The sequence below is a fragment of the Manacus candei genome, unplaced genomic scaffold (assembly GCF_025592945.1).
Source record: "Manacus candei isolate 608988 ecotype Guabito, Panama unplaced genomic scaffold, ASM2559294v1 h1tg000008l, whole genome shotgun sequence".
In the NCBI taxonomy this organism is placed as follows: Eukaryota; Metazoa; Chordata; class Aves; order Passeriformes; family Pipridae; genus Manacus; species Manacus candei.
This window is the reverse complement of record NW_026138056.1, coordinates 19844169-19868230: the sequence shown is the minus strand read 5'-3', so window position 1 is coordinate 19868230 and position 24062 is coordinate 19844169. Positions and strand designations below refer to the sequence as shown.

Below are 24062 nucleotides of genomic sequence, written 5' to 3'. Positions count from 1 at the left end.
GGCACATTACTTTCAGCACATCAGGTCCTCAAGGCTGCCTTCATCTAAAGCTGACTCCTAGAATGGCTGCTGACACAGATCCAATAGGAACATATGTAACATCAGATCTGCATCCCCAGCTTCAATCCATGTTGGAGCACCCTTTTTTCGTCCAGTTAAGGATCACTTCAGTATTAGAGATGGTTATAATTTTTCTGTCAAAAATACAAATAAGCTTAAAAACTTGGTTTGTTTCAGACTTTTTTTTCTCAAATATATCAAATTATCTGGCCGACAATTAGTTAAAGTGTCCAAAAGAATAATTATATATTTTCCAGCGGAACATTTCCATGAGATTTTTACCTCACCCCTCAAGTAAAGAGATAAATCTCCTTTTCCTAAGAGTGAATAGACACTTTTTTTTTCCAAGTTGATTTCATTTTATGCCTACACCACGGTGTCTGAAAACCCATCTTACAGGCTGAAGCAATAAAGAAACCTTGCATAAACTCCCTTTATACCATCTGCCAGGATTACTTTGCAAAGGTCTCTGTGGCATTCTGGAGTCCATGTGAAGTCAACAGCACTCTGGATAAACAAGAGGAACTTGATCTAGGGATTTAGGGAAAACAGCATGGGAGGTGCCAGGCTGAGACCTTTAAAAATTATATCACTAATTACAGAATAAGAGTGCTACAGAGAAGCAAGATGTCAGCATATTGTCTACTGGTATGATTGCATTCAGTAATGAACAGTTTATTCTGAAACATGGCACAGATGGTACACACAGTATCACAGAAATAAGGAGCCCTCTGTGCACCGTTCTCTTCACAGCTTACATTACTGTTAATATTTTCTGTCTATGTTTATTGCAGGTATAAAAATGTAAGCAGCGAGTAATAAATCCATTAATTTTCTGTACCTCTGTAAGGTCTTTGCAAACGTCAGTGGTACAAAAAGCCTAGTGTTTTACCTTCTTTCCATTAAGTAAGAAATCAGTTCATAAAGTTGCAGGTTTTCTTCCTTCTCCTGGGTTTTCTCCAACAGCAGTTTAAAATTCCAGTTTACTGAACACACATAAACTGTTACTGATAGCATCAGGCAGCACAGCTGTTGACTATTTTGCCCAGTATTTTTTAAAAGGGGACACAAAAACTATGCATGCTTGTAAAGTCTTGTATTTATAGCTCATTACTGACACAAGTGAGCTCTGTCTAATACCAGCCCTGTATTGCTGCATAGTTTCTTACCATTAATTATTATTATGTGAAATGCTGAATCTTGAAATCAATATTAAGGAAAGTGAACTTTCAAGCTTTCAAGCCCCTTTTCTGCCAGAGAAGCAACTACGTAGGAAAACACCAACAACTTGTACCTTAAAAAGAATGAGAAGCTGAAAAACATGGACATTCCAGTTGTAACACATAAACTTTAATCCCAGCATAGCTAAGAGTAAAATCCAACTCATGAATCCTATTTCAAATTGAATGCTTTCTTGTTTTAATATTCTTTCTTTAATTTTCACTCCCTGCACATTCAGGTACGCTTCTGATTTGGTGTGATCCTGCAGGATATTTGGTACGTAACCACATAATTGCAGATGCCAATAAAATGGGAACACAGAGGTGATGATATGGCAACTTCAATTTGAAAATCAATCTTAATTTTGGTCTTTCCTAGTTTTCACATTTTTGATTACGTAAGTTTAATACTTAAAAAAACCCAAACAACAAAAAAACCCACAAACAACAACAAAAACAAACAAACAAACCAAACCAAACCAAACCAAAACAAACCCAAAAAACCAAGATCACGAGAAAACAGTTATAATGCACAATCCCAAGTAATTACTTCTTCCCAGAGTTACTATCGAGGTCTCTTCCTACAACCTGAATTTCAACAGTAATTAATTCGAATAATGCTGAATTAATTCTTTTGTTTCTAACTTACTCTAAAGTACTAGAAAGAATTAGGAATGAGAACAGACAGAAATCAGACTCTTCCCAGTTTCCACCCCAGATGCCCATCGTGGCTACAAACATAGTTTCACACTACTCCAAACCAACTGAAGTGCGAAGAAAAAGTATAAATTAAGACAGACAGGCCTTTAGCACATCATTTGGCTGAGAAAACAGTTGGATTTGCTTCATTTTACTGAATGACAGGAATGAGAGGAATTCTCAACTTCGTGGCCCTTCCCTTTTCCAACCGGGCCGAGAGTCTCAAACTTCCCGAACCACTATGACAGTAACAGGAGATGCTCGGCACTGATACTCGGCACCGCTAACAGCACGTCTCCAGAAATTTAGCGGCAATTTACGCCAACAGCGACTTCCAGCAGAAAACTCCTTCCCAGCGTGCCGGGCGGGCTGGGGCAGCTCCCTCGGCTCCGCCGCTGTGGGCTCCTGCCGCACCTGCTGCCTAGAAGGAGAGGAGGGGGAAAAAAATCACCCCAAACTACACCGTTCAGGAGCACCAGCGCGCGAAGGGCAGCGTGTGCTGCCAGGAATGCCCACGGCAGGTAACACAGCTATCCCAGTGCCTCCCGCCGGGCCCCAGCAGCGGCGCGGACGGTCCCACCCGCGGGCAGCGGGACATGCTCAGTGCGAACCGCGGGCTCCGCCTTCGCCTGACCCGGATACAGACGGCGCTGCCGCGCCGCCGGGGAGCGTGGAGCCGGTCCGGCCGCGCCGCAGCAGAGGGAGCGGAGCGCCCCGGCGGTGCCATGGGGCTGTGCTGAGCGCCCGGCCCCGCCGCCCGCCCGTCCCGCGGCGCCCCCCTGCCCCGCGGCCATGGCCCCCATGGGCATCCGCCTCTCGCCGCTCGGCATGGCCGTGTTCTGCCTGCTGGGGCTGGGCGTCCTCTACCACCTCTACTCCGGCTTCCTGGCCGGCCGCTTCGCCTTCTTCATGCTGAGCGAGCCGGCAGCCGCCGGGCCCGAGACGCCGCACGGCTCCGCGTCTGGCGGCGCCGTGGACCTGCGGGAGCTGCTGGCCGTGTCCGTCCTGGCCGCCACCAGGGGCGGGGAGGAGGTGAAGCGGGTCCGCGAGGGGAACGTCCTCAACGCCAAGGCGAAGGGGAAGACGCGGGAGGGGGCCGAGGAGCAGCTGACGACCGGCGACCTCCTCTCCAACCGCAGGATGTTCTACCTGCTGAAGAGCGCCTTCCCCGCCGTGCAGGTGGGTGTCCGGCTCCCGCTGCGGGGCCGGGGGGCTGCCGAAGGCCGTGCCTGGTAGACCCCGCTACAGTACCGGTGTGGAGCCCCAGCTGGGCTACTCGTCACCGGCGCCTCTCCGGTCTGTAACCGCTGGCGGGAAGCACTGCCCTCGAATTGCGTTTTTTCCTTCCCCTCACGCTGAATTTGTGTCAGTGCCACCTCATGCTTGTTGCCGGGGGTGTTGGGTTGCAGGGGAAGGAGTTGGTGCGTGTTGTAAGCGAAGCCACGCGAGGTGATAGAGTACGAAATAATACGGGCATGGAGGGGTGCGGGAAACACCGAGTCTCACCGTTGAGGATTATGCATTCTCTGGTTAAGGATACAAGTAATTTCGCAGCGCAAATTCCACGTATGCTTAAGGTGCTGAGATTAGGAATGCTGTTATTTTCGTAGTTGTCTTTCCTGCCTTCAGTTAGAGGAAGAGCCAGGAACGGGGAGAAGCGATTTGGAATCTGAGGTTTAGGAACATAGCGCCGCAGTAACGGTGTTTATCTCTCGCGACTGTGGGACAGCAGATAAGTTAACAGCTGTGTCACGCTGTGGAGCACTGCCTACTGTGGGCAAATGAGTTTACTTTGTTTTCAGAGGTGTACGCACCCCTCCCTGCTCTCCTTCGCTTCTGAAATCTGCGTCTAATGCTTCAAGTCACACCCAAACCAGAACTATACTTTGAGGCTTTTGGGGGTTTATTGGCATTGTTTCTGCTTTTGCTTCAGTAAATGGGAACTGCTGTCTCGATGGTAAATTCCTTAGTTTTTCACAGTCATTTGAAATGGCTAGAAACCCCTAAATTTGGATTTAAAAGGTAGTGATTGCATGCTTCTCCTGGACAGGTTGAGAGAAAAAGTAGTTATATTTATATTTTAGTTGTTTAGTTACTACACAGTGAGTTTTCAGTGACTATTTTGGAAGTTCCTCAGGGTAGTGTGTCATTTTTTGTTTGTTTGGATTTGGTGGGGTTTTAAAGTGTTTTAAAGAATCTGTTGAATATGAAATCTAAAGAAACAACAAATTCTTCAGTGTTTGAAATAAACTTGATATGTGATGAATCTTCCCGTACAGAAAAATCATGAAGGTTCTGTATGTCAGGGACAAACCAACTTCACAGGCTCTACGTTAAAGGAGGAAAAAGTATTGACCCCTATTCTCTTTTATTATTCAGTGTCCTCATGGAGCTTGGCATTACAGCTTACCTGGGTCACAGCCTGAAACCTATTTGCTTTCTCCCCTTTCACAGACAGAGTGACTTCATTAATCTAGATATAAGAGTTGCCTGTGCTTCTAGAGAAGACTGGATTTTGGTCTGCGCTTGAAGAACTCAGTGAACTGTTCTGTGTCTGTGGTCACATGTGTGAACTCCACTGTGGTGCCTGGGATTCTTAGCAGTGACAGTCTGACTTGTGTGTCTTTCTCTTAGAGGGTGCTGTCTTCAAACATCTACTTTTAAAGAACTTCAGTACTGTTTTTCATTTTTCTTACAGTTGACTCGTGCTGCTAGTGTTTAAGAATAGATGGTACTGTATAAAATGCAGATGTGTTCTCAAAAGCAGTATGAAGACAAAAATGTGTGTATAGGTCTGTGGAACTGGTAAATACCAGGCATATGTCTTTCCCTTTTCCCCGCTCCTCCTCAGATTGACTGAGCTGGAGCATTGAGGATGTCCAGGAAGAATGCATTTGACAGATTTTTCAGGTGATCAGGAGTTATTCAATCTGACAGATAAACTCTGGGATGTTTAGTATTCTCAGTCCATGATGTGGATAATAACAGCTTATTTCACTGGTGTTTAAAAATATTCACTAAGCTGTATATACTAATAAGACATTCTGTCTCTTAAAGTCTGTGATGAAGATGTATTCATAAACATTTGCCCAAACCAAAATAAAAGCTTTCTTTTACTATATACATACTATATACACTTCTCAGGTGTAAAGACAAGATATCACCTCCATCTGCAAATCCTGCATGTATAACTTCAGAACAACACATCTAAAACTTCAGCTCTTTCGTAGAACAGACCTGCTGCAGTTTTGATGTTAATATAAGGATTACAGAGGATTTTCTAGGACAGTATCAAATTGCATCTCATAAGAAGTATCTTACTTTATATCTGTAGCCTTATCCCCCTATACAGAGTGACACTCTAGAATAAAAGACATTGAAGTCAAATAAATCCCCTCTTCTCTCCTTGCAAGAGAAGATGCTGCTAATAAAAGCTGTCAAACAAAAACTGAAATAATTCCAAAAGTAAGTTTAGGCTAAATGCTAATTTTCTCAGATAATGAAATCCTTGAGCCTAACAGAGGTACTTCAGTATTTAAAGGGGTGCCAAATGCTGCAGCCGGGAAGAAGATGAACCAGCACAAAAGCTAGGTGCTAAAATATGCCTATAAAGCAAAGGAAATGGGTTTGTTCAGTCTGGGGAAAAGAAGGCTCTGGGGAGACATTATAGTGGCCTTTCAGTACCTGAAGGGGGCTACAAGAGAGCTGGAGGAGTACTTTTTAGAAGAGCATATAGTGACAGGAGAAGGGGGAATGGCTTTAAACTGAAGGAGGGCAAGTTTAGATTAGATATTAAGAAAAAATTCTTTACTGTGAGAGTGGTGAGGCACTGGAACCGGTTATCCAGAGAAGCTGTGGGTGATCCCTCCGTGAAACTGTTCAGAGTTAGGCAGGATAAGGCTTGGTCTAGTGGAAGATGTCCCAGCCCATGGCAGGAGAGTTCGAACAAGATTATCTTGAAGGTCCCTTCCAGCCCAAACCATTCTATTATTCTGTGATTCTTAAGAATAGCCATGGCTTTCCAATGTTTCAAAATAACCAAGGGGAGAAAGCATTTGGCTGAAATAAACTTGTCAGTGAGCAGCCTTGGGTTCCCTATTTTGTGCTGCTGGACATAAAAAAGGAAAGCAGGTAAACTATCTGAAGCAGATCTTCTCTTAAGGTGTGGTTATTAAGAGCAGATAGACAAGTTAGGCTTCTCACTAGCAGAAGCTGAAATAAATCTGGAAAAAGTCTTACAATACTAGGATTTATAAAAAAACTTTCAAAATCTTAGGGGAAAAACACACAGGAAATATTTTGCCTTTGTTCTTTTATGTAAAGTTGTTGTCTGTACAGAGGAAGAACAACTCAACTGCTTACATCATTTGCTCTGTTTGATATAAATAGATGCAGTTCAAGACTTCTCAAAGTTATGTTAGGTAAAACCAAAGAGAAGCAGATCAATTCTGTTTTATCACTGTGCAGTAGATTGAATGGTGTTGAGTCTTGTTTTTATATCCCTCAGAAATAGGGGTGAGAAAGATAAGGGAGGAAGGGGCAAGTCAGTTGGGTAACTTGGGTGTTATGCAGTGTTGTCTGATCACTCTCAGCAATGAATATTTGCATGTGTATTCCCTGAGGTCTGTCTGTACAGTTGATTTTAAAATATACTTAATGCTAAAATATATGCAGCGGTTTCTTAACTGCAGTTACAGGCTTGAGGTGTTCACTGCACCAGTATGTTGTCATCTATTTGTCATGCTGAGAATGAGTTAAAGCTCTGATCCAGCTGTAATCATCCCCTCTGCTCCTTTTCATTTTTTATTCATCTTGTTTACCTTTTCTGGGTTGCTTCTCTGCTCTCCTGGTTGGTTCTCCATGCAGCCCTATTTATTTCTTGGGCTACACTACAGTGGTGGTACAATAAGGAGTGGGATGGGATTTAGGTGAGAAGATTAAGGACATGATTGAGCCAGCCTTGCTGCTGGGAGGAGAGTGGACTGGGGAGGTAGTCTTTCCAAAATCAATTAGAGACTGGCCAGAAACACTAGTATGTTTTGCTCAGAAGAGCTTCTGTGAAGAAATGATCTCATGATACTGGGGTTTCAGCAGCATTACCTGGTAAAAGATCTCTCTCAGCACTGTGCCTCAGGCTCTTACATGGCTTGTCTGGGAGTCAGTGTCAGGAGCTTGATAACTGAATGTATCCAAGGTAAAAATTTAAAGTAAAGGTTATTTAGGAATACCCTGGTTCATTTCCCATTATGGACCATCTTCAACACATCTGAAGGAGCAGTCATACTTGGTCACAAAGGCAGGGGTGATTGACGGAGGACAGTGTGTTCCTTAGACTTGCATTTCGACCACATTCTCTGTGCTCTGACTGTGAAAAAGCCAATTTTAAAGTGACAGTTTTGCTTCTGCACTGTACTATCATTATTTTCACAGGATGAAGACTTCAGTCTTATCTGTCTGATTTAATTCTCTCCTACACTCTCTTTTTGAGCTGTTTCGGCTTATTTTTGACCAGTGCATTAAATTATGTTCTATAGTTGCCCCAGCTATATGTCTTATTTTCTAGTGTAAATACTGAATGGAGTTTCATCTTATTTGTTCCTTTTTTTTTTATTGTGACTGTGGTGGAAGTCAAGTCTTCCTCTGTCCCAGTCTTTCTCTTTGAGCATCTTTTTGAGTCTTCCTGCTGTCCTGAATCCAAACTTTTCTATCTCTTTCCCAGTTTAAAACTCATTTCAAGTTTGTGCATGATAATGCTGGAATCAGGCATTGGTGTTTGATGCAACTACTCAAATTGTTTAAAGCTTAAAGACATTTTAAACTTAAAAAGTGTTATTTTGATTTCCGAGTTTGCATTCATTTTGAAGTCAAGTAGCATAAGCTTTCAAGAAGCAGCTTTCATTCGTAGTGAAAACTGCTACTCACCACCCACAAGTTCAAAAGTTGGAAAGGAGGGATCATGAGTGGTCCTGGCTACATGTGAGCTAAGTATTGGTGTGAATGCACATCCTTCCTTCTGTAACAGATTCTGGAGCCCTGTTTCATAACTGTGGTAGGTTAGATACTTTCCTCAGATACTGGAAATATGGTGTTTTGACTGCTTTTTGCTTTCCTGGAGAGTGCTCTGCTGTTGTGCATATTTATGTCCTGACTTGTCAAGTGGGTGTTTACATTCAGAGGTTTTGGCATCTGATTCCTTCACACAATTTGTGTATGTACAGACGCTCTGAGAAGCTGAGACAGCTTTCACCTCTGATACATTTGGGGAAAAAAGCAGAGAAGCAGAGCCAATGGAGGTAAAACAATCTGATTGTAGTGCAGTGGGTATAAGGGCATGTTGCTCTTTGGTGCAGTGCAACAACAGCAGATGAAGGGTTGAGGCTTGGTCTGTAAGTGTGAGAAGGCCCAAAGACTGCTTGTTGAACCTCTCTCCCCTGAGTTGTGACATCTCTGAAGCACAGTCAAGTAAGAGCAAATCAAGTACAGTTCCATGGAGCCAGCTAATAGGTCAGTACACTTTTCAAGGTGTATAGTTGTGGGTATCCTAGAGTTGTAGAATGGTTTGGGTTGGAAGGGACTTTAAAGATCATCTTCTTCCAACCTCCGTGCCGTGAGCAGGGACAGCTTCCACTAGACCAAACTGCTCAAAGACACATCCAATCTGGCCTTGAGCACTTTGAGGGATGGTTGCAATACTGCAGGTGGGGTCTCGTAAGGACAGAGTAGAGTGGGAGAATCACCTCCCTCCACCTGCTGGCCATGCATCCCAGGAGGTAGTTGGCCTTTTGGGCTGTGAGCACACACTGTTAGCTCATGTCCAGCTTTTCATCCACAAGGACCCCGAGTCCTTCTCCATTATGCTGCTCTCAATGAGTTCATCTCCCAGTCTGTACTCATGCCTGGTGTTGCCCCAACCCAGATGCAGCACCTTGCACTTGGACTTGTTGAACTTCATGAGGTTCTCGTGAGCCAACTTCTCAAGTTTGTGTAGGTTTTTCCAAAAGGTGTCCCTTCTGTTGTGTCAACTGCACTGCTCAGCTTCATGTCATCTGCAAACTTGCTGAGGGTGCACTTGCACTTGATCTTACTATATAATTGATGAAGATTTTAAAGAGGATGAGTCCCAAAACACAGCCATGAGGGACACCGTTCGTCACTGGCTTCCACATGGGTGTAGAGCCATTGAGCACAACATTCTGGCAGCATCCATCCATCCGATTCCTTATCCACTAAATAGTCTACCCTTCAAATCCATGTCCCTCCGATTTGGAGATAATGATGTCATGTGAGACCATGTCAAAGACCTTACAGAAGTCTGGTCAGATGACACCAGTTGATCTTCTCTTGTCAACTGTTGCAGTCACTCCATCATAGAAGGCCACCAGATTGGATAGACATGAACCTGAACTCTTACTAGTTGCTCTGGACATTAGTCCAGAGGATATATGTAGTGTAAAATATCTTCTACTGTCCACAGAGGACATCTCTCAGTCAGCCAGAAAATTGGAATCATTGTTGCCTTATTGTTTGTAAATGTTTGCATTTACTTCTGTCTCTCCACTTCTTTCCTCCATCTCCACTCAGGTGAATACAGATGGCAAAGTTAAGTTTGAGTCTTGAGTGTGCATAATGCTTACACTGCATTGTTGCTAGTGAAGTGGCTGTGTAGGTCATGCAGTGTTAGTGCACTAACAAAACAGACAAACATCTATTAATGTTTTACTTATGCTCCCCTGTGCATGCTATTTTGTCTAGGCCTCCAGGCTTTTCATTGTCGTGGTCGCATTCAAATCAATAGACTTATCTATTGAATCACAGAAAATTTGGAGTTGGAAGAGACCTTTAAAGGCCATCTAGTCCAACCCCCTGGCAGTCTGTCCCAGAAGAGAAACTGGGACATCTTCAACTCAATCAGGTTGCTCAGAGCCCTGTCCAACCTGACCTTGAACTCTTCCAGGAATGGGGCATCTACTACCTCTCTAGGTAACGTGTTTCAGTCTCTGTTACTGAAGTGTAATACCTGGAATACTCTTACAACATTCTGACAGGTGCACGTTGTCTTTTGTTGTTACCTGTACTCTGTTGTTTTGTGTCTGTTTTATTTTTGTTAGTTTAAGTATCTTAATGAGTATTTCTTCTTTATAATAGAGGTTTGATAGTATTTGTGTTGTTTTATTTTCTAATAAAACAGCACTAAAATTTGGAGTTGAGAGGACTTAATTGTCAAATGGGGATGTTGATGCTCTCAGGAATAGGTAACTGTGCAACCTGATCTTTTTCAAGATGCTGGATTATTTGTATATTAAAATACAAAATGAATGTTGGGCTGTATAAAGTGTGTGGGGAAGAAGGGGGAGTACTAAATTTAAAACAAATTCACGTACCACCAAACACTCTCTAAAAAAAGTGTTGCATTTTCATGTACTGATGCATGTTTTTAAAAAATCACCTATGTATTTGAAAGAAGCTTCTATTTATTTTTTTAGCATATATTTTTTCAGTTTAATTTATCTTTAATGGGTGAATTCAAAGGCAAAACTGCAGTTGTGTCCTCCTCTTTTAAACCAGGATAAAGCCTGAGGTTGTGGACCATGCCACGGACACCTAGCTAGTATTCAAGTAGGCTTTTTGGGTGACGAGCTGCCACAAAGACATCATGAAGTGCTGGTAGGGAGTATCCCCACACAGGACAAAGAGCCACTGTGAGGTTCCCTGAAGTCTATAGGTGGTCAGGACTGTTGGCTCTTTATTAAGAGTACTGCATTTATCCAGACAGGTTCGTAGTACACTGGAGTTGCTTCCTGTGTCCCTGAGCAGGTCTGTATTCCAGCCACCAGTGTGCTGGAGGGGAGTGTTCTCTGTGCAAGAGTTTCCTGAAGGCTGGAAACACCTGGATGTTTTGGAAGATGCACTGTGGGCTGATCCTGGTGTTGCCATTGGACATCTGCTGCTGGCTCCCATAAGCGGCATCCCTTGTTCCTTATGGAATTCCTGCACCTCACAGGCTCAGTTTGAGGAAGCTCTGTGCTGTCAAGATGCAGCCAGACTGCCTTGTTTATAAATTGTTTTTCAGCAGTATTCCATGCACTGATTTACATATATTAAACCTCTGTATTTGATGCAGTTCTTTGTGAGGAGGGCTTTTGCTTTAAGCATAACTGGGGAAGATTGCTGAAATGTAGTTAAGCTTGGTGTCAGTGGGCAGCTTCCAGAATTTGCCAAAATGGGCTTTTACACATTACGGCTGTTAGGCGGGTAACTCCAAAAAGCAATTTATTCCTGTCTTATGCTTGCTATCTCAAGTTCTTGCATGATGGGTTACTATCTAAATGTGACTCAGGAGTAGGCAAAGTTCTCTATATGATAGCATGCATGTAAACTTTATTTACACTAGTGTATCAGGTTAATTGACTCAGAGCATCTGGCTGAAACAAGCTCTGTTGTCTAAAATGTTTGGTGTTATGATTGTCTTTCTACCATAGCTGCTCCTAATTTGTGAGTGAAGATTTGGGAATGCAGTCAACTACATATTCATATCACTTCAGAAAAGTTTCAGTTATAAGGTCATGGCTTCTGGAGGCATCCAGCAAATGAGAATGACATGTAAGAAGGGACATCATATAACACAAAGACATGTTTCTGAGTATATTCTCCTGCATTAAAAAAAAAAAAAGGAGGAATAAAAGAAGTTCCCAGTGTTAAGGGTTGGTGATTTTCTCTCAGGTGACTATGTCCTGCAAAACCTATACTGTAACTTTCTAACAATAATTTTAATAGCTGCATATTTTGGAATGGCTATGCATTTCTATTTGATCTGTTATTTGTGGAGTATTTAGCCACAGCTACAGAGTAAATGGTCATATGAATGGAAGAACTAGTGACCCAGTTGATTATTTTTTTTAATTTATTTTCTCCAGATGGCTCTGCAACCTTATCACTATTTCCCTGTTGTTTTTGTTTCCTGACAGAATAATTATGGCTGTTGAAAGAGACTTCTCACAAGCATTATGAATACTACAGTATCATGGCCACCACTGCAAAATTTAGACTACTTAGAAGATCTTTCTCTGAAAACAATACCTTTCAGATAGTTTCTGACTTTTAGTGTACTGTAACAACAGGTTTAACAAGATACTCTTGCTTTTGAGCATTGGTTCCAACCCTTTAACTTTTTGGAGGCCTCTTTCTTCTGTTGAGGAAATGTTTCTTTTATAGTGGTATTTAATGTGCTGTAGTGGAACTTAGACTGCCCAGGGGCTGTGTTGAGACTGCCAAGTCTGTGAAACTACTCATCTTGACTTTGCAGCACCGTTTTCCCTAGGGGAAAACACAATCATCAGGTTTATTGTACAGTGACAGATGTTTAATTTGTAAATGTCACGGCAACTTCAAGGGTTCTGTGTCTGGCATACAATGCTTTAGATACTGGTTTTACGTGAGAAGACAGCTATGATGTATGGCTGGAGTAGCTGCAGTTCTGCTTGCTTTTTCTTTTTGAATTCTGTTGGAGAAGGTGACTAAACTCTTTGCTAAATATCTGTTACAGTTGAGGTGTGTGTGATGTCTTTTCTTGTCACGATGTGAATTATGTAAAAATCTTGCTCTTACAAAGGCTGTCACATTCAAACGTAGTCTTATAGCTGCTTCATTTCAATTGTCTTTCAGTGTCAGTTGCCTACAACATCTGTAATAAGCTGTTTTAGTCAGAAGGGACCTATCTGCTTATTCAAGTTCAGGTACTTGAATCTGAACTATCATCTTGACTCTATCTGTAGCAAGTAAAGGGAAATTGGTGGTTCTAGGTTGTAGATACATTGCATGCCATGTGTACCTACTATTTTGCCTTGACTGGACTTGGGAACTAATCAGTTTGGCAACCCTTTAGAATTATATTAGAGGAAGACACCTTTAAATTTAGCAAGAATAAAAAAGCTTGTGTTCTCATATTCTAAAATAGCCTAAAAGTCCAGATTGTTTACACTCGGCTTCAGACATCTAACCTATACATCTAAGCCATAAGTGTCATCATCCTGCTGAGTAATTAGTGGAACAGTGGTTCTTTCTACCAGGTTATGCAATGTTTTGGTAACATGAGAGATCATTACATACAGTATTTTGTGACAACTGCATCTCTTGTGATCCAAAAATGTGGTGCTGCTGTAGTCACAATGACATTATATTGGGTTTTACAGAACATTATTCCATTCAACAGGTTGATGCTGTGTGCTCTGCTACTGGACCAAACTCTATTTGGCATACTGAAATGCCCTCTGGTGTGGAATAAAATTCATTAGGCTAGGCAGCAGGTGACAATAGGCTTAAATGTGACCTTTGACTGTTGTTTATAACTATTCTTCATGGGCCATCTTAGGACCTTATCCCAACCTGCCCTAAAGACAGATATGGGATGTTACTAATTTGTGTTTGTGTAATGGTTACATTCAGTTGAGCTTCTTAGATTTTTGGCTGTAACTCAATGCTGGCAGCAGGAATAAATATATACTAAGATGCCTACTTGTCCAAGTCATACACAGTCTGCAAAATACCTGTTTATAGTGTATCTGCACATTTCAATATGCAGCTACTGATCTGTATAAATTGAATATTATACCCCTACTATCTGTATACTGTATGATTCTCCATAGTCAAATGTTCTGCCAGTAGTCTTTGAAGCAACTGCATTTAAATATTGATTTTTTAAAAAATGCAATTCATACTGTGGGAGTTTTCAGTAGGGAGAGTTGCAGCCAAAGCAGCAGTGTCTAGCTGTGGTCTGGTTCACAGTAAAATTCTCGATTGTGGTTTTCCATTGCTTGTAACATGATGGTAATAGCTTGTGAGTTGCTGAAAAAATGAGTAATTCATGCACTTTGAGCTAGAGGTGAAGGAAGAAGGAGAAAATATGAGCAAACCTATAATTTTCCCAAGTACTACAGTTACCTTGTCTCATAAGTTAATGCAACTACTTTTATTGTCTTATCACAGATAAATTCTGAGGAGCGTGTTGATACAGCTGATCAGGAGACAGTCCCTTGGGATCACAGTATTCCTGAAGACATAAAGCAAAAAATACAGCCTAAAGAGGTTCCAGCAGAAAGTGTTACTGTCTGGATCGATCCATTAGATGCTACACAAGAATACACAGGTAGCTGATTCTTGTTGACAAATCATGTGTGTAATTCTGATGTCTGCCTTTTATACTGGAAACAAAATAGTAAGTATTTAAAATGACATCTCTTGTTAAATTGTGTTATGTCAAAGCTAGTGTGATTTCAATTGAACAAATTGCATAATGAAATTTCTATAGTTCCCAGATCACAGCGTTTACTTTTATATATTCCAGCTCTGAAATTACTTTGGTATTTCTCACAACTAAGTAATTGCTATAATAAATGGTAACTCAGTTATGGATTCTACTGGAATTACACATTTCTTTATTTCAGTTATTACTGTGGCAACACTAAGTATCTCAGATTTTGGGTTTTGTTTATTTAAGGGGAATACTAAGTAAATACTCTAACTTGATAAAAGAAAATTTTTGTTATACTTTTTAAAAAAAGGCATGCATAATTCAGTCTTTGGATGTCATGTAAGAAGTTCAAGGTAATCTAAACTAAAATTCATGCTGATAAGTACTGCAGAACAAATAGAATTTTTTTGTGAATATTTCATTGATGCAATCATCTTTTCCTGTGAACGTTCCTTGGTATTTGAATATCACTTTTGAACCAATAGATGATAGGAGGTGAGGCAGAGAAAGGAGAATGTAGGGGCACAGATTTCCATGAAAATATGTGCTACATAAGACACAGCTGTTAGTATTAGATCTGGTAGTATAGGTTACTTCTGCTGAACAGGAAAAATTGCTGGAAAACTGAACAGCCTTTAAAGTCTTTTGAAAACTGCAAGGTTATTTGAAAATACATCAAAGTTACTTAATTGCAAGAGGCAGAATGTAGACTAGTCTTCAGAGAACATTTCTGTAATCTCATGTCTTTTTTCTTTTTCTGTTCTTGGCATCTGATTGTAAACTTGCTCACTTTCTTGTTTTCCCCACAGAGGATCTTCGACAGTATGTCACCACAATGGTTTGTGTGGCTGTAAATGGTAAACCAGTAATAGGAGTGATACACAAGCCATTCTCATCATATACAGGTACCTTCATACCTTCACATGTTTCCATCATCATCAGCCATAGTGTTAATTAAAATTAACAGACAACATCTCTAGGTATCAGTGAGAAAATAGTACCTGGGGTAAAAGATCACTGCTGCAGACCTCACAATCAGGGCTGCAGATGTGTTCTGTGCTATAAACCACAAATGAAATGGCTGTCCTTGTTTAACAAAAAAAATGATGCATTTAATACAAACTAACTGAAAATATGTTTAGGAATTAAGACCTCTTCAATCAGAGTGCTTATAGCAAACCAAAAAAGTTAAACCTACAAATACTGTCCAGTCTTATGTTTGCTTTTAGTCTTTAGCAGAAAAGAATTCTTTGTTCATTCAGCAGAATAACTTGGGTCTGTAATATTATACCCAGGAGCTGTGTTTATTCAGTGTGAATAACAAAGATTGATTAAAGATCTTAATGGCAACTGTTTGTATGTTACAGGCAAGACTGTCTAGCACCGCCTTATTGATTATCTGCCATGCTTTTAATGCCACAACTGTGAAGTAATTAATTCTTTAGTATTAATGGTGTATCAGCGAGCATTGCTGCAAGTTTGGCAATGTGTGTGCACTTCTGAAGGCTTCAAAGTAGTTTAAGTATTCATGTCTTGCTATGTCTTTGGAACAAGAAGTTCTGTTTACAGTTTCCCTTAGGCAATACTGACCTCTAGAGTTCTGAAGTTATGCAGTAGGTCTAGCATAAAAACTAAATGAATAAAGGTATTTTGTATTTGTTTTCTTTTTGGGGCCCACTGAACACTCAATATTTTGTCCTAATATTTTACTGTCTTTAAATATGAAATTAATTTCTGATCTTTAAAGTATGTGCTATATTCCAGTATGCTTCAAGAATCATAGAGGGTTTGGAACATTTTTCTATGTATCAATATCTATCTGAAGAAATGAGGGTTTAGCATTGTAATGTTAAAAATTTATCTCCTTTAAAAATAGTGAAGTGTGAAATACTCAGACACGGCACTAGATGAGATGCAATGAATTCTGTCATTCTGTGTGACAAGTATTCATTTTCCAAGCTGGAAATACCAATATGTTATGCATAGGATTGTTCCTAATAGTGCCACACAAATAAAAAGTGATAAAGGGCAGTCGGCATTGTTATCACACATAGCTCAGTCTGTTGCCATACAATCTCGCCCTCTAGTGAGATGAAATTGCTGGTTACTTTGCTGAGTAAGTGTCAGATTAATGGTTAGGGGATGCCACCTACCAAGCTTGGCTTTGAACCTCACGGTGAAACACGTGGGAAGTTGTGTATTCTAAATTCAGTTCTCTGAAATACAGCACTGAATGTTTTTCTTTGTATTGCTATCCTCCTGAGCTATTTCCTTCCTTAGCATCACTATCCTTCTGAGCAGAATGACTCAATAACATTTTTTATCTCCACACCTAACAGAGATTCTCTTTTGTAAATCTTAGCAGAATTTGTGTTTCTTTTGTAGCTTGGGCAATGGTGGATGGTGGGTCGAACATAAAAGCTCGTTCCTCCTACAATGAGAAAACTCCAAGGATTATTGTATCCCGCTCCCATGCAGGAAAAGTTGAGCAGGTTGCACGGCAGACATTTGGAAATAAAACTGTGATAATCCCCGCTGGTGGAGCAGGTTTGGTTCTTTAAGCATCCTATCCCTTTTATTGCTTTTGAATGTTTTAACAGTGTAGCTTTTATCAGACAGAAGAATGTATCTGTGGCATCTCCTCTTTTTCCTCTTGCTTTTTGATCTTCACATCCCTAAAAGCAAGCACTTGACAATAGGAACACAGTTGTGTCTAGGGACGTAGATGCAACCTTAGTTAAGGCTTCAGGCTATTCACAAGTCAGTATGTTGGTGACTCTTAGGCTGGACCAGCAATGTTGTTGTGGTCCTTTCATTGAACAGACTAATGTGTGTTCTTTGAAGTCACTGATGCCTCAGTGGGAGAAAAAGGGTTATGTGACCACAGACAGAATCATGGAAGAGAATCTGTTGGTTGTTAGTTAACTATTCTTATGTTTGATTAAAAGAGTATTAAGAAAAAAGCTGTGAAAGTTTGGTACTATTTCTTGCATTTATGTCAAAAGAGAAAACTAGTGTCACTATAGTCCATTTTTATCTGCCTCATACTCAATTCAAAGAGGTTTTTAGCATACTTTTTACCTACACAATATCCTTGTGCATGTTACTCACAGAATGCAAATATGTGAGGCACTAGTGTGAGGCATTAGCAGTTTTAAAGTCTGAGAAAAGCCATGCAGAGTTTGAATTTTACAGAAATGTATCTTTCTGTGTCTTTAATGTGGAAAGCCATAGCTGCCCTAGAGATTGTTTAGTCAAGAATATCTTGCATTGGTTCTTGATACTTAATCTGAACTTCTTATGATAAAGAAAGTGTAAGTGTATTTGATCATAGCCAATCTTCTCCAGGGTTTGACTCTGTATAAGATAAAGAAAGAAACAGTTTAATGAAACAAGAATATCGGTCAAAGAGTTGGAAAACTAAAAAAATTCCATAAAAGAAAAGAGTACTATTTTGAACAATGACTTTGTACTGCATAATGAATGATAAAGGGGAATGCCCTGTGCTGAGTTGCTTTATTAGAGTGGTGTATGCATCTTCTTTCAATTGTAATAAAAAGTCAGGAAGAAAAAGGTAGACTTCAGCATGATACAGGGATTGAGGCATACGGGTATAAATGTAAGAGCAGAACTATATTTGAGTTTCTGATCTTGTTCTTTTAATATGTCTCTACAGGAAAACCTGGTTTATTTTTTTTTTCTTTTTTACTTCTGCCCATTTCTTCTAGGTTATAAAGTGTTGGCCCTCCTTGATGTGCCTGAGAAGAATCAAGAAGAAGCTGACGTGTATATCCATGTCACCTACATTAAGAAGTGGGACATATGTGCTGGAAATGCAGTGTTGAGAGCATTGGGTGGCCATATGACTACCCTGACTGGTGAAGAAATCAGTTATACTGGCTCAGATGGCAATGAGGGAGGACTTATAGCCAGTATCAACATGAACCATAAAGCACTAATTGAAAAACTTCCAGATCTGGAAAAAACATCACACAAATAAACATGACTGATGGAGAAGTACAAGTTGTGCTTTTGTAGCCTCCAGATGCTCTGTCTGAAGAAGCAGGTATGAAAACCTGCTGGGAAAGATGCACAGCAAAGCAAAGCAGTTTGGTGTGGGTTTGAGGACTATATCCTGCATTGGGTTTTCGTCAGTGGTGGTATTTAAAAGAGAATAAAATAATAATAATCAGAAGTAGGAAGGGGACCGATGGCCTCACACATCAATTTCTATGGTTTATTTTTTTCAAACTGTTTTCATGCAGTTCTCATACTTAAGGTGCATATACCATATATATTAGTGAACGTAGGTGAACTAAAGAAAAATCCAAATTTTTTCATAAAATAACTTAAGTATTTCTCACAGGAATTTCTTGAAACCTTTTACATCTTACTGTAGTTGTAGCAACTCCATAATGAATTAGGTACTAAAAAAATTTGATTTGAATAGGCATCTGATAACTGTGAACAGTTTTGTCAGGAAACATGACCTCACGTTCTGTATCCCCTGAATGGAAAGCACAAGAAGGTTGATTCAAATCTATATGCAGCAACAGTTTATCTTTGACAGTGTGGCACTCCTGCTTTTTAAGAGAAAAAAAGAAATGTTCTGTACTATTTTAACTTCTTTCCTGAAGATGTAAACCAGTTTTAGTTCAGGTGGGTTGTGAATATCGGTGTTTTATTAATCAGTGTAATTATTTCCATATACCTTTTTAAAAGAAGGCAGTGTTTCCTTGTATAGTTTTTAGCAGTTACTTCTTGTCCTTGTTTTCTGTGTACAGTGTTGAAGATGCATGCTAGATTTTTCTCTAACGTAGGACTTGTTCATCATTTGGTGTTAGTGCCGATAGAAGCAGCCTCTTCCTTCAGTACCTGTTATTTTGTTTGTTTTGTTTTTTTTTTTTGTTTGAATGGAGTCATAGGGAATGGGTTTAACAGAAATAGTAAGTTGACTGGTTATTTCCATTTACAACATGAGATATAAACCAGCAATTTTTCTGCAGCCCTTGAAATAACTTTGTCTTTTTATCTTAAGGTGCACTCTTTTCTGCAGAAAGCTCTTGAGCCATCCCAAACAGCTTGTGGGTTGTGGTAATGTACATAGAGAGAGACCATTTGAACTTGAATCTGTTTAAGCAAATTTGAAGAACATGTGGCACTTGAAGTACAGCAGGGTCTCCAGAACTTTACTGAAAAATGTTCTTTCCAATCCAGTATATACACAACAGAATGTGAGTTCTTTGATATCAAATAACAATTTGTTGCACCTCTAAAATGTGTGGAGCTCTATCTGCAAAAATGTAACCATCTGCACTGTTGTTCTCTGCACCCCCTCAAGGGTTTCAGAAGGTTAAAATATACCTGTTGTTTGAATTATCGTAAAGAAGCTTCCCCTCTCTCCTCAAGAAAGCTAGAATTTTTTATTAATACAGGTGTTTTCTGTTTGAAGTTTAATCAGTATAGGCTTAGGTTGTTTAAACCTTATTCTTAGTGACTTTAACTTCTTTCATACTATTAATCAGAACTGCAGTTCTGAGTCAAAAGAGGTTTTTTCTTTTTAGATCAGTAGTGGAGCATGGCTAGATATTGATTTTAACTTCTAGCTGAAGTTCACATTTCCAGAAGATCTTCTCATATGTTGCAGAACTATGGATACAGCCTTTTATTCCTCAATCTTACTGGCAAAGTAGACTGAAGCTTAGTCCTACTAGCCTTTTGGTACGGGTAGTTTTGTTTAGGGAGCGTTTTTTTCCGACGTTAACACTATTGCTGCTCTTTGAAAATAGCTTTTACATATGTAGATAATACACAAAGCAACTTTACTTCCAGTTCTTAAATTTAATAAACTGCTATATGCTATGACAAATAAGCGATTATGCCCTTTTTGAAAAGGATCTGATCTATTTCAAAAACTTGTTTAGTTTCTAAACCGCAGTGAAGAATAAAAAGCCAGATATTTATCAAGGTTTTAGTAATATACAAGAAGACTGCAGCTTTTTAAGGCTGATTTAAATGTCTTAGAGCCTATTAAAAAAACCTGTTTATTTGTTAAAGAAGACAGATTAAAATTTAAATATGAGAAATAGCCCTAGTTAGCCTAGTGTAAAAACCCATTTGTGTCACAGGGATTGAATGCACAATATTTAAATAGGCAATTAAGACAAAGGCTGTGGCAGGTTGTGATTTTAGATTCAGCCTGGAATCATGTGTAAACTTACCTTGTGAAAATGTGACTGCTTTTATTTTGGGTATGCTTCTGTCACTTCCTTGCATAAGCTGTAATCAGACAGCTTCTGTATGGGAAATGAAAAATAAGCTGTTATGTAATGTATCAGGGCTTACTTGCCTCTTAGTTGAGGGAAAAGCAAATACCTTAGGAAAAGCCCTCTTCTTCCTTCCATGTGCTGGCTAAAGAGCCTAGTCTTCCATTAGTAAGACTTGTGCTTGTTTGGACCCATTTATGTCCTGAATTGCTTTGTTGCAGTGGATCACAGTGTTCAGTACCTGTCACAGGACACCCTTATTGGCCTAATCTCACTTCCTGTGAAATCAAAGGAAAGGTGAGAGTGCAATGCCCAGTTGATTACTTCGAGCAGAGCCTGAGCTCAAACAGTTTTCCCACAGCTGCGGCTTAAGGTAGTGCTTGGGGTCTCCCACTCTAGTTTAAAAAGTAGCTGCTTTGGTATGAGAATAGGTAAGCAGCTGATGAATATCAGTTTCTGATGTCATTTTGCAATAAATGTAACTGTTACACAGACCAGCAAATATTCAAAAGTGCTGGCTTAGTGCACGTGTGTCAGTGCACTGCGTTGTTCGTACAACGTTAATGCTCAGCATATCCTATTTCTTTGACTATGTTTACACTCCATTCTAAATCATTTTGCTGTTTTAGCTTAAATACTTGTTTGGTCTCAGCAGCGTGGATGTAAGCTTATGCCCAGAGGGATAGGAAATCGTACCATGCCTGTATTTCACTGCTAGGCTAGAACACTGTTCTTTGCATCCTAACCTTTTCCACATAAAGCTGTCATACCATTTTTAGGGATGCTACTTAAAACAATTGCATGATGTAGGTCAGTCCTACGCAAGTATATATTTTCTAAAAATCGTGGTATCATCCTAGTTCCAAATAAGAGAAGTAAGAGAATGTATTATTTTAGTATTGGTTTTCCAGGGATGGATTTTTTTGAGTGGCTATTATGGTTAAGGTAATTGAAAGTGAAATTATTCTAAAACCATATGTATTTTCTCTTTTTTATTCTGCTAAAAAGAGTGTATGGTAGATAAATGATACCTAGTACTGTACCAAGAGTCCTAGCTTTCATTCCTTGAATGAATGTTTTCTAAATAAATGGACACAGAAATAAAAGGGTTGAATATTGTACTTAACTGGTTTTGAGATTAACCTGTTTGGCAGACTTTTACAGATGGACTTACATAAGAGCTGTTCCAATCTACAAAGCACATAATAATAATGAAAATACTTAGCAGAGATGGCTTACTTGGATAGTGAATTAACCATATAGGTGAAGCTGCAGTCATCTAGTGATGTTGGTTCATACATTTACTTTTACTTCATGGTTGTTAGAGTGGGAAGATTTTCTAGTTGGCTTCAGATGTGGAGAAGAGTTTTGATTTTTTTTAAATGGCCAGTGGCTGGAGCTCAGGGGTGGGGAGAGTGGAGTCAGCATTGAAATTTATCTCTGCTGTTTTGTTTATAAACAAGTGTATTCCAACATCTTTGTAGCATCCTGTTGTCTGTTGGAGTTGTACAACAGTGGTTCAATTTTGTGTACTCTTGGATTAGCAGGGTAAAACCAGGAATCTATATCCCCCAAGAGCAATGCAGTGAGAAGAGACTAAGTGTTGTGCTGCACTTCTGCTGTGTTATGCCAGCAGAGACTGGCTGCTTCATTGTCTCATAGATGTAATTCCAGTTGCAGTTTGTCTCATAGCAAAACTGCTTTTCTAGGCTACTGTCTCCCCAGTTATGCCCAACCTCTGCATAGATCTGTTTCCTGAGCAAACTAGAGAAGTGGAGAGGAAAGAAGCAGATGACTGTGCTGAAGAAATTATAACACAAAACACTTATTTCTATTTCTTGATTTTTAAATTACATTGATCATTTAATTTCCCTCGTCTTTCAGGGGTTAGATAATAATACAGTTAAGAGTCAATGAACCACAAATAAATGCCTGTGAGATTTTAAACCCAAGCTTGATGAGAGTGCAAAGGACTGCCCGTAATCAAGGTGAGCCTGCATGGATGGTTTTCTGTCAGGCCATTCATGCTGAGCCTTTCTTCAATGCTTTGGTTTAGATGTTTAGGCCCTTTCACACAAACAGTTATAGATTTGACTTTGCCAAAATATGCTCGATGGTCTTATCTTCTGATCTGCTATCCTTAATGATAAAACTGCTCTATAGCCCCTTCACTGTAATGTAACTCGCTGAGACAAGAATGTGGTAACTCTCAGGACTCAATTGCTTGATCTGTGAACCACAGCTTCTGTTTGGCAGCTCTTACAACGAAGTGCTGGCACCTGCTGTGAGTGTCTCCCCACCCTACAAGCAGGTCGTGCCACTCACGGTTCATGTTGAGAAGCTGTTGAAGCCTTCACTTCATGGTCTTCAGATGCCACATCAGCTCTTTCAGCTCTTTTGAGAGAAGTTCAGAAGTGCTCATCTGATTTCTTACTGGAGCTTCCTCTGGAGCCAGTAATTAGTGGTCACTTTTCCCTCTTTGCTCTTCCTCTCTGTTCCTTTCTGATCCTTGCTCCTTTCTTAGTTGATCTGGAAAAGAAAAATGAGAGATCAAAGGTGAAGACAGTCACAAAATGAGAGGGCCCCAGCAGTAAACTATCCAGTTCATCCTGAAGGTGTTAATGTTTGGGACCAACATCTAATGTGCTGATTGTACCACAAGGGTAATAGTTGCCAACAAAATAATGGTAACCCACAGATGTTCATGTGTTTAGTGGTACTGAACATGCAGAGAAGATGCAAATGGACTAAGGGGAAGTTAAACACACAAAAACAAAACAGCTTTTCAGTGTAATCTTACAAGCATTTGACATTTGTGGCCTCCTGGGTGCAGAGCTTCATTGGTTGTGAAAGAAGGTGCATTGGCCCTCTGTGAAAGGCCTGATTTTGTTGAACTCAATAGCAGCATTCCCACTGAACCCATTGTGAGCAGAAACAAGCCAGATAAAACAGGAACAGTAAAGTAAGTTCTGAAAAGCTCAACTTGTGTCAATAGAGCAGATGACCTGGGTTGTGTTGCCTCTGGCAGCTTCAATCTACATTCGGAAACATCATCCCAGGGTCTTGAGACTCTAAGTCTTTCAGGTTTTTTTATGGTCTACAATTGATAGAGCCTACTTTTAGATAATCTTATTTCCTAACCCAATTTTTCCTTATTTGTAATTCACATTTCATTTTTTCTCTCCAAAGGACTGGCAACACTCCAGCATTTTTCCTGTTGTCCCACCAAATTGTATTAGCATTTTCCAATTGTGTGCCAAATTGAAATAATTCTATAAATAAACTCTCTGAAACTACTGGTCTGTGAAGGTGTTTTTCTATATTTTGTCTTTTTGTTGGGTATTTATTGTTTTTTTGTGCACCAGCTGTTTTTTTTTTCTTTTTTTTAGTAATGCATGTCAGGTTGCTTCAGCTGTGCTATGTCCACATGTGTGTAAGAGTTTCTGCCTGAGGGATTATCATTATTGACAGGTGATAAATATAATTCAAGTTCTCACTGGTTTTGGTTTTATAGGTGTGTTACTGTGAAAGTTGGTCAGTTTGTGAAAATGAGTGCTTAGAAATCCCCTA

General features: G+C 40.0%; 1 protein-coding gene across 1 annotated transcript; it reads left to right on the top strand.

The window, feature by feature from the left end:
* The first annotated feature begins 2606 nt into the window (after positions 1-2606).
* BPNT2 (3'(2'), 5'-bisphosphate nucleotidase 2) lies at positions 2607-23800 on the top strand. The gene is made up of 5 exons (XM_051772090.1): positions 2607-3158; positions 13962-14121; positions 15036-15131; positions 16612-16773; positions 17955-23800. The coding sequence occupies exons 1-5, from the start codon at positions 2772-2774 to the stop codon at positions 18224-18226; spliced, it is 1077 nt and encodes a 358-aa protein (XP_051628050.1). The 5' UTR covers positions 2607-2771; the 3' UTR covers positions 18227-23800.
* Positions 23801-24062: the final 262 nt, after the last annotated feature.

Excerpts from the sequence above, each read along its gene's own strand:
- BPNT2 (XM_051772090.1), top strand. The coding sequence starts at position 2,772 with ATGGCCCCCATGGGCATCCGCCTCTCGCCGCTCGGCATGGCCGTGTTC. Across the intron at positions 3,159-13,961 it reads GCGCCTTCCCCGCCGTGCAG|ATAAATTCTGAGGAGCGTGT; the intron begins GTGGGTGTCCGG and ends GTCTTATCACAG. Across the intron at positions 15,132-16,611 it reads GCCATTCTCATCATATACAG|CTTGGGCAATGGTGGATGGT; the intron begins GTACCTTCATAC and ends TTTCTTTTGTAG.